This window comes from Centropristis striata, chromosome 8 (genome assembly GCF_030273125.1).
Source record: "Centropristis striata isolate RG_2023a ecotype Rhode Island chromosome 8, C.striata_1.0, whole genome shotgun sequence".
NCBI classification, from domain to species: Eukaryota; Metazoa; Chordata; class Actinopteri; order Perciformes; family Serranidae; genus Centropristis; species Centropristis striata.
This window is the reverse complement of record NC_081524.1, coordinates 12,380,945-12,395,652: the sequence shown is the minus strand read 5'-3', so window position 1 is coordinate 12,395,652 and position 14,708 is coordinate 12,380,945. Positions and strand designations below refer to the sequence as shown.

Genomic DNA, 14,708 nt, shown 5'->3' with positions numbered 1-14,708 from the left:
TATGAGACATAATATAGAAAAACACCTCAATTGTTTTTAGCATTTATTCCATTTCTTTAACAATTGCATTATTTTAATGTATGCCTTGTGATAGGAACATTTGTATTAGTTTTGTAGTCTTTGTCACTAAAATGTACTGTTACTGGTAGTGGACTCAGACTTTTGGACTCCCCCTGTATGCAAACATTGATAATATAAAGCTGTATATATGTCTGTGTGTATGTATATGTATAAGTTTAATGTATATATTTTGTAAATCATCTACAATTGCTTTTCTATATTTTTTTTCCTGACGTTTCAATTAAACTGCAATGGAATATGCTGTTTTTTTACCGATGTGCTTTGAACAGTAAAAAAAAACAATAATAAAATGAGTAGCATCAGTGGAGTGATGTGTTTCTGGTATTTTGTCTGATATTCATTTATCACCTACCTCTTCTTCCACAGGAGTACTTTCTTCACATGGGGGGTTTAGTTCTGTGAACGATACAGGCTTGACATTTTGGGGGGAATTATAGATATTCATTGAGTTAGAGCTTCTGCTGAGTGCACTGCAAATGTGTTGCAGTTCTCCTGCTGCTGATTCCTCATCCAGGACAAAGGTTTGCATTACGTTTATGCAGAAACAATGATTGGAAAGAGACCGTCTAGGCTGAGAGTTTGAGCTAGTATGAAATGCAAATTTATACAGCAGGGGCTCCTTTCCTCAGGGTGGCGTTTAGAGCCAGTCTTGTCTCCAAATAGCCGCAGAGCCCAGTGCAATGCTCCAAAGGATCAGCAGATGGAAACATGTCCTCACCTTAGTGCAGGAGATTGTGTGCATGTGGAGAAGGCTACATGAAATCAGCCCCAGGTGATATTCATAGTGGCTGCTGAAAAAAATCTGTGATTAGATTTCCTAATCACATATTGGGCAGCTCTGACAGTTATTTTATCTCGATACTAGTTAATAATATTATGTGGGCTCCTTCCATTAATAAAATTGTTCTTCAATCTGATATTTGGCCCTTTTGGTTTCATATTTTCAGGTTGTGCAAGTCTTATTATCTTTATGTTCCTGTATTTCTAACTCGCATGGACACATTTTCCAAACATACATTCAGAAAGCATTATTGTCTCTTTGTGTATACATACATCTGTCCATATAAGTCCCCCTTCAACAAAAAAGCCCAGTGTGCTCTGATTGGCTTTTGAGAAAATTATAACCTACTTTTGCAAAGGTAGTTTTCAAGCTGTGTGTGGAGATCATAGAAGTAGACTAAGAGTAAAATGGACATTGCGATATTTGCTGTGGTCATTTGGCTGGTACATAATAAAATGTCAATTGTTGTTATGGTGACTACGCACGTCAGTGGAGCCGTAAAGTGTGTCAGCAGCTCGGAGACGGACGAGCCAGCCGTTTGTCTTTGGGGCTGGCATCTGCACTCCTCCCGGTAAAGTGGTGTCCTAGCAGCAGGGAGACCCAGCAATGTCTCTGTCCACCAGCCTGCTGTTGGGCTCATTCTCTGTAACCTGTAATCTGAATCCACTGGTATCAACCATGTCATGATATCTTGATATGAAGGGAGCAAAATAATGCTCCAAAGTTCAGTTTGTTCACCCCTTTTCCACAGGGGTCCATTGACCTCTGACCTCGAGATATCTGAAAAACAGTCTTGGATTTGCATTAATTTGGTTTGACTGGAAAGCTGAGACTCTTGATTCAATGAGCTCAATTGTATTCATGTGTGATGATGTTAGTCCCCATAGTAGCCATTTTTTTTTGCAGTGAGAGCATTTTTTAAAACTTGACCTAACTGTATAAAATGACCTGTATATTGAACAGGTCATTATGATAGAATAAAGGTGCTTGCCATTCAGTCATTCAAATGAAATGCAATTTTCCATTTCCATTGAATGATTGGATGGAGAGCACTTCCGTGAACTGCTGAGAAACCCTCTTAATGTCAATATACGTTAATATACATTATACATATGTTAGTACTACACATCCTCTAGGTCTCTTTCCAAAATGTCAAACGTTTTTGATAACAAATCCCAGCAAGGATTTTTCTTTGGTGTTCATCAAGGTAATAGTGTCTTAATGTGGTATTTTGGAGGGTTTTTGACCTTTCGTTATCAATTACAGAGTGGTAAAAACTGAAAAACTATTTATTACAGATTTCTGACTAGAAAAACGTAATACACAGTGCTGAGCTGCATCTCAAATAAACCTGCTATCTGCACCTAAAGACATTTACAAAATATGGATAAGAAAAATGCACCTATTCTTGGTGCATTCTTTCAAAGATGTTAGTTATTTGCTGCGAAATCATGATGCTGGATAAAAGCTCTACTCCGCACTGTTTTGGCAGTGTATTAATGTGATCCAATAACACTGAGCTGTCTTTGGCTGTGATGTCTCACTGGGAACAAATAGTGATATTCAGTGTCTAATTCGGAATCAGCTCAGTGTAGCATTATATCCGGTGTTGTCTCCGGTTCAATAGAAATTGTTGCTGTTCAGGGACAACATGAAGGCAACAATATTGCAATCCAATCAGTGTAGTGCCTCATAAATTATTTTATTGTTAATGCCCCCCAAACAGCCCGTTGCATTAGAGGAGGAAGTGTAGCAGTGGAATCCCAACAACTTCTGATAAAGAATGATCACATAATTTAAAGGCATACTGCGGTTCTACCCATTTCTATGATAATACCACAACACTTAATGACAGTCGGAGCTCAAGGGATAAATCAATAAGGTTCACTTCAAGTCGAAAATAATAACATAAACATGTATGCACGCATAGATGCATGTAACTGCTGCCCAAATGGCCTGTGTGCAATAATATGGGGTTGTTTCAATCATGATCTCAACCCATAAAGTCAGATTCATACAGGTCTGTCTCTCCAGTCCACTATTTGGCTAGTGGGAGGGCGGGACTAATGATAGAGGGAGAGGAGTAAAGCACGATGGCGGGAAGGATGGACGAGTGCAGAGGGGCTCCATGGAGTGAAATATTAGTCCAGACCGAGGGGCTTAAACGAGCCAATCGATGCTCTCCAATAGAAATTAATGAGAGAGGGGAAGAAGGGAATACATGAAGCCTGAGTGGGGAGAGAAATGGCTTAGAGGCTAAGCTAAAAAAACACAAGATCATGAAAACCTGTGGAGTCCGGTGCAAATTTATAATGGCCATCAAAGGTGTGACAGGAAGGATAGAGCCTTCATGTCCATGAAGCATCGGAAAGGAAAAGAGGGGCCCTGGGAAAGTATGAGGGGAGTGAATGGAGTTTTCAGTTCAGTGCAAATATTATATCATGATACACAGTTCTACTGCCTTTGTATTTAATAATGTAAATGTAATAGCACAAACAGCATGCTACCATGGAGTGTGCCATCAAGTAAATGGAGGGATTGTACTTCAAATATTATATCCATGCTTTTGTATAGAAGCACTAGTGGTTTAATAATGGCAATGGTATAAAAAACACAGTGACTTAGTAATTTAATTACCACCATGATGTCCAAGTTCCATTAGATAAACTCAAATTAACTTTACTGGTCCGTTTTTGAGGATCACAGTGTCAGAAAAAGTCTGTCAGGAATCAGGCCGTGTCACTTAGCTGAGAAATATCAGACAGCTGACTCAGGAAGACTGCACTTGTTTCACACACACACACACACACACACACACACACACACACACACACTAACCAACCTGGCTTAAACTTTACTATCATGCTGACACTTTGAAACTGTAATTAGCTTCTGAACACTTCTAAACGTTAGTATCAGGACAGCTGCACAAGCTTGCCGACATACTTAACCAATTGCCTCTTCAATCAAGGCTGACACACAGCGTATGATATAGCATTCCTTTTATCCAAAGGCTTGGGACCTTGACTCCCTGCTACCTATACATTAAAGGAGGCCTAAATTTGACATGACTTCTCAGAACCATTACACAGAAGAACAAGCCACAGATTTCTCACACCACATTATTCCCTTCCATTACAGCAACTATCACTATCAACAGAGGGGAGGGTGGGGCTGGCTGATGAGGGAGAATTTTGCAGTTTAGCAGTTTTTAGGTTCACAAGATTCTCCACATCTGAATTGCTGCACACATCTCAGGTCTTTTGAGTGATTCAAATCATTTTGGTGTTGGTCATGGATACAGAATAGCTTAAAACTTTGTATTTCACCTAGGAAGTGGTGCCCTAAAGTTGTTTATTTGCCTAATCTTTGTCTGAACTGCATTATTAAACCTACCGGAGACCCCAAGCTTAATGATTTTTTGTGATTTATGAGGATGCAATTAGTTTTTTGCTCCTTGTACTGCTTGCACTGCTGCAACCAAGACCAGACTTCCCTGCATAAATTCTTCAATTGACAATCATAACGTTGTACTGGAAAATATGATATATAACAAAATACTGCTAAATGTACTGATATTTGACTAAATTGTATGTATGTATGGACTAAATTATGTCCAACAACAACATGTAGTGTTCAACGCGTGTTACTGGAGGTTTCCACTAGAGGGCGCACCAGAGAAGTCAGACCGTAAAGAAATGCTGGATTTGCAGGATGTAAATAACAAACATGGCAACACTCCCGGAAGATTATACGCTGTTAGTTACAATATTATAGCAGAACAAGTGATGGTGGCTGGTGGGGCCATGGAAGATGATTTGTGGGGACCCTACTGGGGCACGTCATTAAAATGGTGAGTGCTACGACTACACTGCCTCTAGCGGTAATGTGTGTATGACGCTTGGCAGCCATGATGCGCACACAAACAGATAAACAACAGATGGTATATTCGTTCAGCCTTCAAACGCGCCTCTAACAAACTGATACCATATTGTTCAGACAGTTTGCCCAATTTTTCAACCTTAGAAATAAAACTAGCCCATAATTTGCCACTCAGTCCAACTTCTTATTTCTATTACACCAAAGTAACTCTGGCTTTTTGTGCATTTTTAGAAGGTGCATGCACTCAAAGCATGGAATGAGATGGACCACAAAATAATGCCCATAAATATCAAGTACAGGTACAATCGACCAATCGCAGAAATGAGCACCTTATCTTCATACAGAGCTTGTTAGCTTCTGGAAGGGAAGCTTTGTTATCTATAATCTGTCATTTAGGAACCAAAAAAATAACCATAAATCAAGTTGCATTCATTAAAAATTAAGGCAACAAAAACATCAGCAAGCATGTGGGAGATTGACACAGCTGTACAAGTTGTTTTAAGTCCACACTGAGAGATGACACATTTTTAAATTCACTGCTACCTGCAACCACTAACACAGCTTCTGTGTCAGTTATATAAATGAAGCATGCTGGACAGATATGTCACTTGCAGTTGAATGGCAACACGGAAATATGATTATAGTGATGAAAAAGCTTTTTACTGTGATTATCAGGCTAGTGTTGGTCTTCAACTTCTGTCTGCTGTCAAGAGAATCACTGTGAGTGGCTCTTTTGGCAACTGGGGCAACATAACCTGGAGAGACAGCAAAACATGTCTTGTGTGTTCTTGCACACACTTGAAGTCATCAGGCTGGACATCAAGCAAGAAGTTTTTCCAGAGGAGCCGGAGCAGATGGCTTCAAGGAGGGATGTTGAAGGCAATCCCTCCTGACTGCATCATCTGGACAGTGAGAGGCCACTGGGAATATGATGTCGCCATCATCCCTTTTCTATGATGTGTTGGTGGCTTTAACAAAAGCTAATCAGCTAGTCTGGTTGGAACAGTGAATAGGCTGACTGGGGCCAATCCAGGACAAGAATGGCTATCCAGCTTCCAGCTTCAGAAAGCCAGCCTTGAAACCTCAGAGGAGGCCAAAAGAACTGAATGTTAAAGTGACAGGAAAAATGTGTATGAGGGGAAATCCGGCAGTGTCATCAGTCTGCTGACTGTGTGTCTTTTAGTCAGCAGAGAGCTGACACAAACACACATCCAGTACATCAGCACCACCAGCATACACTTTAATATCATGCTGACAGTGTGAAACTGTAGTTAGCCTCTGAACTCTTCAAACAATACTAGTAACATGACACATGTAAGCAGAAGGTGTAACCACATCATTCCTTATCTTCTAAAGCAACGTGACACGAAGCAGTGAGCCTTTTGTTTGGTGTTAGATACAATTTCTGACATAGGGTCTCAAAATCTGGGTAAATATGCTCTCTCTGTGTGTGTGTGTGTGTGTGTGTGTGTGTGTGTGTGTGTGTATGCCTGCATGTGTGTCAGTCCTTTCATTAAAAGGGCACAGTTGTTTGGAGGCGAGATGTTCTGCGCTGCTTGCTCGCCACTTAAATGGGAGAGCGGACGCATTACCCACAGCTTTCTGCCCCCCCACACACACACACCCCACACCCCCTCCTCCTCTGTATCTTTTACCCCCTGTAGTCTCCCGCTTTCTGTATTTGATTAGTCTTTCTCAGGCAGTCAGATCAAAGTGCTGTTTGCCGTGCAGAGATCCATCTGCATACAGCGGTTTCAGGTTGTGGGTTAGCCCGCACGGCTTCCAGGGCCCATAATGCAATCTGAGCCATTAGGATACAATGGAGCCGGCATACAGCATGTCTGATAGCGTGGGGCCAGCCCACTGGTCTATTAAGGAGAGCCATGCAGCCATGCAATGCACTTACTCATCACCTCTCCGACATTTATCAGAAATCTGGTCAACAGGTGAAAAAAATCTGCTTCTCCATTTTCTTCTCTTCATTGAATGAGCTCATAGTTAAGTCAGTGTGTAGTCATTAGGGGAAGGCCTGAATCTCAATATGTTATTCAGGAAAGCATGAATAATGTGATGGAAACATATCTTTAAACCAAAGCTGCTTGTTATTATTCAGGTGGAAAAGCTGTGATTGACATGTCTCTTTGCCAGCCATTATTTTTCTTGAAATGGTGGAAAGTATATGAAGATGTGAAATTATATTTCATGATTAATTATATGCCAATATTCAATCAATTTGATGCTTAACGCACATGAAATGAATATTAGGCTGGAACATTGCCTGATTTAGCGTGACTGTCAGTATAAATCACGTCCACTTCCAGTCTTCTATTCAAATACAGAAACACAGACAGATAACAGACACCTGTGACTCTATGTTCTTGTCTCCTGTGTTGAATAACACTATAGAGTTGACATTGATTAATTCTGCTGACAGTAATAGAGAGCAAACAAAACAATGTATTTTATAGGACAACCCAGAAGATAGCATCGCCATGGTGTCTATTGAGAATCTGGCAATAGGATTTTTGCATTGGCTATTGGATCATTGCAGAAAATAAGCTCTGTGGCAAACATTAGTTTCTGATGCTTACACGTTTTGTTCAGCAGGATAATCTTCACAAATGAACACAACTTTTATGTTAATGCAGCCGACAGAAGTAAAAAGGTATGACTTCAACGTCACTACCTGATGCATCAAACGGTCTCGGACAAGCTAAGATTACCTAATCTATAATAGTTTAGAAGAGCAGTGAAAAACCTGACTAGAGGCTGTGAGGCGGACTAGTAAGAGAGTTCCCATCTGTGTCCGGATGGTGATGATGATGTGATGATTTGATGATGTTTAATGTCCCTGACAACTGCTGTAGTCTCATTTAGCCACTTGTTGGCAACCGCCTTTTTAAGGACACGTAAAAACTCACAAGTGGGGGTATTTACTAACAGATTTTATGTTGAACAATAAAATGCGAAAAAGTCTCTGAAATGTGTGTTAGCCACAGACCTTATTTCAGGCATCTTACCACAAACACATTAAAAATAATCATTGAGTTTGAGTTGAGATACCCCAGGGCGCTAAAATACTAACTAATTACTGTGGCGCCCTGCGACGGAGCACATTCTGCTGTGCTATGACACCATTTTTAATTACAAAAGTATCTTTTTCCTGCATTATATATTTTTTAAAGTTCCATATCGATGCAGATTGGAAACACATACACTAATATCAATTTATTGGTCACGTCTGAGTCTGAATGTCCTCGTCATCATCTCGTTTCCAGCTGATACACGTCGCTCTTTTCCTCTGTTTCCTCTGTTTCCTCTCCCACCCGCCTGTTGTGTCCCTATGATGTTTTATGTGTTTTATACAGCCTTATTTTAATGCAGTAAACTTTTTATGAAGGGAGACGACAGCAAGAGATAAGGTGGAGTCAGGACTCGTGTGTACTACAGCGTTGGCATAGCAACTGCCATCCCACTTTATTATTCCTCTTTGTATTCTATTATTCACTTTCTCGTTCACATATTTCTCAGAGCAAACATCTGACGTATACTGCAGGGCAGAACTGTGGACTAACCTTTTCATTCAATGGGCCCATCATTACTCCTCTCTGTCACTGCCCCCTGCTCTCATTGCTCCGAACTCTCCATCTTTCTCTGCTGCCCCCTAACCTCTGTCGACAATATTAAGACTTGTGAAAGATATATACAGTGTGGCCTGCCACAATTTCTATATTCTGTCAGTTCGAATGTCCCCCTGAGCCTCCAGCAGCTCTTTTTCCATTTACCATGCTTAGTTGTATTTGTTTGTCAAATCTCCTTCTCGCTCTTTCTCCTGTTTTAATGGCAGAACAGCTGTGAAGAAACTGCTGCCAGAAAATTAAAGTCTATCCCAGATGATTATTCTTTTACATAATTTTTTCAACAGATTAAAAAAAAAACACAAATGGAAGAACTGCGCAGGTGAGATCAAAACCAACCACACACACATTTTTGCATCCACTGCATTCTTTCTTTATTGTGGCAACTAATGAATATTTTCATCAATAATTGATTTCCAAAGTTTATTTCTTGAAGCTGTTAAATGTTAGGAAATTGTGAAAAGCATCCTTCTAAAGCCCTGGTGACGTCTTTAAAAGTTATGTCTGAAATATGGAAATATATATAGATAGTTTAGAATTTTATCAAACAGACAAAAGTATCACATCCTCACAATTTAGTCGAGCTCGAACCAGAGAATATTTGCCATTTTTGCCAGAAAAAGTACATAAACGATTAATCAAAATTATTGCAAAGAACCAATTTATTAGTTTCAGCCATGAGTGGATTATGAGACAATGGGTCCCTGGACACAGACATGCAGAAAGGCCCCACCAAATGTACTTTAACCTCATTTTGTTTTTGTTTTGTGTCTCTTTGGAGTCGTTATGGATCTCTCTGTGAATTGTGTCTCTTTATGCCCATTTTGTGTCACTTTGTGGTTGATTGGTGTCACTTTGTGATATTTACTCTTTGTCTGGTGGTTTTGTAGTTCTTTCATCTCTTTGCAGTTTTGCATCTCTTTGTAGTGGTTTGGGTTTTTTGTAGTCCTAAGGTGTCTGTAGTTGTTGTATTTCTCCTTCTAGTCATTTTGCATCTCTTCATGGTCTGTATATGTGTCTCTTTGACTTTTGTACATTTAGTACATGAAGTCTGGGTTGGCTTCTGACACGTCGAGCCCCTGGCTCTGTGCCCAGTAGGCCTGTTAAGTAACCCATGGTTTTAGCTCTGCATTTGTTAATCCTGACAACAATGATCAAAGCAACATGACTAACCTTGCCTTCTCTTACCAAAAACCCTGAAGAACTAAAGCTAATATCCGGTCCAACAAATACAGAATTCACTTGGAAGAATATATTTTTCAGCCTTATTATGTCTCTCCCACTGTTTCCAGTAAGACTAAGCAAATTGCTTTGATATGTGTTGGTGCAAGCCTGACCTTTGGCCTTTCCCGAGGCTTTTCTTTTGAGAATTTACCGCTGGTTGAACCATCTCCATCACTGACCCATCACGAATCAGCCCACGGCAGAAACAACACATTACTGTGTTTATTCCCCCTCATGACGAAGAAACGGATGAAACTATCCGCTGTCAAATCACAAGGGACACATGGAGAGCATTAAGGGAATAAAACACAACAAAAACAAGCAAATGTACAAATAAATAAGATATTGACAGCAGATCAAAACATATGGTAGAATGACATCTTTTTCTTCATCATTAATGTACCTACTGTCTGTCTCCCTTCCACATTAGCTCTCAGTGAGGCGTTGGCATATGGCTGATGCTGTGTAAATACATGGAATTGTCCTCCACACTGTATGATTTGCTTTATTGATGTCTGTCAGGTTGCATAATCGCAGGATAGAATGACCTGTTATAAGGAAACAGTATAATCCGCTCCCACTCAATTCCGCGTCAGCACTCATCATCCGATTAAGAGTGCACATAACGCACACAGAGAAGCACAATGTTAAACCGATTAGGACAGGTAGAATAGTCTAATTATGCAGGATTAGGACGTATAGACTAAGTAGTTGTAGAATTATGAATATATTAGTCTTCTAGGAATGAAATCAGGAAATCCCTAACGAAAAGCTGTGGTTACACCCATGTCATGTTCATTATGCATAAGACATTCATTATAAACCTATTATTCAATTCAATTCAGTTTACTGCAACTGTATTTATTCCTGCAAGGGCAGTTGTGTGCAGCAGCTCCTAGCCCAGATCAACATCAAGGAAAACATTATATTAGAGCCTAGTTAGAGGCTTACATTATCCTGTAACATCTTGTGATTAGCTACACCATCAGTTCTCCTAGGGGGTTTCTATATTACTCAATTTAATCAGAAAACAGAGATGCGTGCAAGTCCTTTTCCAGCTGAAGGCACACAGAGACGCACTGCTCCCGCTTGTGTTGCAGGTTTTCTTTGGCACATTAGCAATATATAGCCTATTTTGTTACACTCATATTTGGACTATAATGGGATATTATATTCTAAATGCACGTTTCTGACATCATGTTGCCAGTTCCAGCGTCCTTTTCGGGCGTAACAGGTGCCATACGCGCCCTGATAGGCCATATAGTCTTAATTATAGAAACAGAAGCTACAAATACCAGCTGTATCACATGTACAGTAAAAAAATAAAAATAATAACCCCCAAATAGCCCGGGTACAATAAATTAGACATTTGTTTGGCGCCTACATCTTACAAACCCTGCCACCTGTTTTCAGCGCTTATTTCGCTCCTCTGATTCCGTCCAATGGGAATGAACGGCAGGTCTGGAGGCGGAGAAACAGGGAGAGAAGTTGGAGGAGAGAGTGAGAGACAGATCCGGGTAGACAGTGATCCGTAGATTGAGTGGAAGTCGGTGGAGCCACATAATAAATCACGGACTTCTCTGCTTATCTGAGGACTGTTTCTTGACGTCCAGCTTTAGCGTTTTCATTTTTTATTTTTAAATGTCGCTGCACATCAAAACCGTGCAGCCACAGGTTGACCGTTTTAATCCAGTCACTATGGATTATTCCTCTTCATCTCGAGTCGATTGTCACTGACGGGATCGAAATGGGCACCGTCGAGAGATCACTGGTGATTGAGAAAGAAAGAAACTGATCGTATCAAGTGGAGCTGAGACGGAGGCAACATCTGTGGGGAGCGACGCACAATTTCGAGAGACAAGCGAGGGGGGACCTGTGGAGGGACCTATATGAGAGGAGGCGAAGCGAAAAGATGATGGGATGGCCGTGACAACATGAAAAAGAAAAAGTGTGGTGGTCTATTTTCATCCAGCCAGTGATTCAACACAACTAACCTGGGGGACAGGGACTGAGAGAGAAGAGGTAGGAGGTAGGTAGAGAAACAGACAGGGAGGAGGGGGCCGTGAAGGTGTCTGGTTATATCATACTGAAAGTAGGTTATTGTTTTTGGATCAATCAAATGCAGACAATGTATGGTTAACTGATGCAAACACACAGTACTTATCCTGCTGTTAAAACTGACTGATGTGGAATTATTATCCTTTGAGCTTGATCTCATTTGCATGATGTAAAGCCAGAGGATCTGCACCATCCTTCTGGCTAACATCAGTGTAACACAGATGACATTTTATGGCATAGATTGCTGGGAGCATTGTGGGATGTGAGAGAAGGAGAGGACACTGGGAAACAGAGAGAGAGAGGGCGCTGAGAGAGGCTGACTGGGCAGCTGACTCAAATGTGACTCAAGAAATAACATATTTCCCAATTATGGACACTTTTCTTCACTCTGCTGCCCTTCTTTGTCACACATCTTCAGCTTTTTGAGTTGAGTCTTTATCCTCATTAATTTTAACTAACCGTTATCCATCACAATGCTCCTCCACTCCTCCCTGCAGCCACTCTCTTTCTCTCTCTCTCTGTCTGTCCTGTCTGCTTTGGTAATGTCACGGTAAACAGTCTGTGTTCTCTGTGTTTCTTTACAGTTGTTCTCTTCTTTTGTTTTGTCTGTAGACAGGTGCGTGGCCACAGCCGTGACCATGGAGCCTCCCCCCTCTCTGAGCTTGGCTCTGCTAGGAGGGAGCGAGGATGAGGACCAGCGCTTCCTCCTTCCCCTGGGCAGTATATCCCATCCCTCCACGACTGGCAACCAGCCAGGATCAAACCACTCCAACCACATGGGAGGATCAAGCCTCGACCGTCTAAATGGCAGCACCCCGTCCCCATCCCCTGCCACGCCCAACTTGCCTCCAGCATCGCTCCCCAAGTTGCCCCTGTCATCCTCTGGAGCTCAGCCTCTGCCCCCACCAATCCCCAACGCCCTGCACCCCACCAGCACCCCGCTGTCCTCCTGCCTGGGTTCGCAGCACAGCCTGAGCGGGGACAACTCCCCGGTCTACAACGCCCTCTTTTACTCCTCCCATTCGCCCTCCATGGAGCGGGAGAGGGACAGAGAGCGTGACAGGGACAGGGACAGAGAGAGGGGCTGCAAACACAGACAGGCCAGCCCTCTGGTTCACCGGCGGGACAGTAACCCCTTCACGGAGATCGCCATGAGCTCCTGTAAGTACACAGGCGGGGTCATGAAGCCCTTGAGCCGCCTCAGCGCCTCCCGCAGAAACCTCATCGAATCAGACAGCAGCAGCGAAACCAAAGAGGGTGGCGTTTCAGCTGTTGCAGGGGCAACAGCCGCTGGGGGGCACGACCGCCAACGAGAAGCCCCTCCTACCTCCTCTGTGCCCCAGTCATCCACCAACCAACCGCCAATTCAGAGCCCTCCAGAGATTGTGATTTCATCCAAAGAAGACTCGCCGTACCCCAGAGCAGGGTATGACATCACTGACTCCTCTTCCAACCAGATGTCCATCTACGACCAGAACCACGCGCTGGTGGAGAGCAGGCGGGCGCAGCCGGGGAGGGGCAGCAGGCAGGGAGGGGTCGGGGCGGTGGGCGCCGGGGCCAGGGGCAGCACCTCCAAGGCCTCCAAACGGAAGAACCAAAACATTGGCTATAAACTGGGGCACCGCAGGGCGCTGTTCGAGAAGAGGAAGAGGCTGAGTGACTATGCCCTTATCTTCGGGATGTTTGGCATCGTCGTCATGGTCATTGAGACGGAGCTGTCGTGGGGCGTGTACACCAAGGTGAGGGGACAAAGCAGTGACACTTAAAGGGGTTCTCCTCTCATTTCACACATAAAGATCACCTTCCTAGTCATGCTTAGTCTGACTGAAGTGTGCTCTGGGGCTCAGGAGGAGCCAGTGACCCTGATGATGTCACAGTGATGTCATTCAGGCTATCTTGGCTGGAGATTGGAGACTTAAGCTTATAGTAGAAAGCCTTTGTTACGGACTGTGTGTGTGAGGTTTAAAAAGTCATGGCCAGGAAGGTCTAAGGTAAGACAAGATGGCTTTTGGGAAGTGTAGGAGCCAGTGTTGTTGGAGTTTATTGAGTCAGGCTTTATCAGCATCTGCTGCTAGGTTTCTTGACCGTTCTGTGTCTAATTTATCTCTGAAAAGTTCACATATTATGTGGAAGTGCAATAATAAGTTGGTAGATTGCTCCTTTGATGTAGCCTCAATATGTAAACAAAGTCAATCAATCTAACACCAGGTTGTCCACATGGTTGTAGAGTTGTACTTTGGTGCTTAGCAGGAATCTCCTTGATTAACTTTGGCTCATTTTGGGTCATTGTTGCATTTGGTTTCATTGTAGCCAGTGGAAAAGTGGAATTTATATTTTAAAAAGGTCTCCAGCTGGAAAGATGGTGTCAGTCGCCACCATGATGTCACCTATTGGTTTGTGGACTACTGTTGGCCATAACAATATTAGCTTTTTATGACCATATTTTGTAGGAGAGTAGGAGCTGGGGTAAAGTTAGCCAGTTACTAAGTAATCCCAGTTTGCATGGTTAGCATGGTGCATCCACAAATTCACTTTAATTGTGCTCCAAAAAATAAAATGAATTGAATCGAAAGAATGGAAATAAATAGGTTGGGCTGTGTGTGTGTTTGTGTGTGTGTGTGTGTGTGTGTGTGTGTGTGTGGGTGTGACTGTGGGTGTGGAGGACATAGTGTTCGTGAATCACATCCAAAAACAATTTCAAACTATTCACTTACGTACTTAGTGCCTTGCCAAATTACACATAATTAACAAGGTAGCCATGCCCTAAAGTAAATCCTGCTTTGTCATCTATTTAGATAATTAATTAATTAATTAAAAATAATTACAGATAATAATAATAATTATACAAAATTAACATCATGCTGTATTTAAGAAGACTTAACAAGACTAGTGATCAAAAGCATACTCTCATTAGAAAAGTGTTTACTAAGGTAATAAATCAAGTGAAAGACGGATCATTTCTATACAGTCTGACTTCTGTTTACAACCAGTGTAGTCTCCCCCTGCTGGCCACTAGAAAGAATACAGGTTTATAGCACTTCAGC

At 42.1% G+C, this 14,708-nt stretch overlaps 1 protein-coding gene across 1 annotated transcript in view; it reads left to right on the top strand.

The window, feature by feature from the left end:
• The first annotated feature begins 11,138 nt into the window (after positions 1-11,138).
• The window catches only part of kcnn3 (potassium intermediate/small conductance calcium-activated channel, subfamily N, member 3), an 83,987-nt gene continuing 80,417 nt past the window's right edge, over positions 11,139-14,708 (top strand). Inside the window, exons 1-2 of the mRNA XM_059339022.1 lie at positions 11,139-11,635; positions 12,277-13,403. Coding sequence (XP_059195005.1) covers positions 12,303-13,403 — 1,101 coding nt within the window. The 5' untranslated portion in view covers positions 11,139-11,635; positions 12,277-12,302. The remainder of the gene's footprint in view (positions 11,636-12,276; positions 13,404-14,708) is intronic.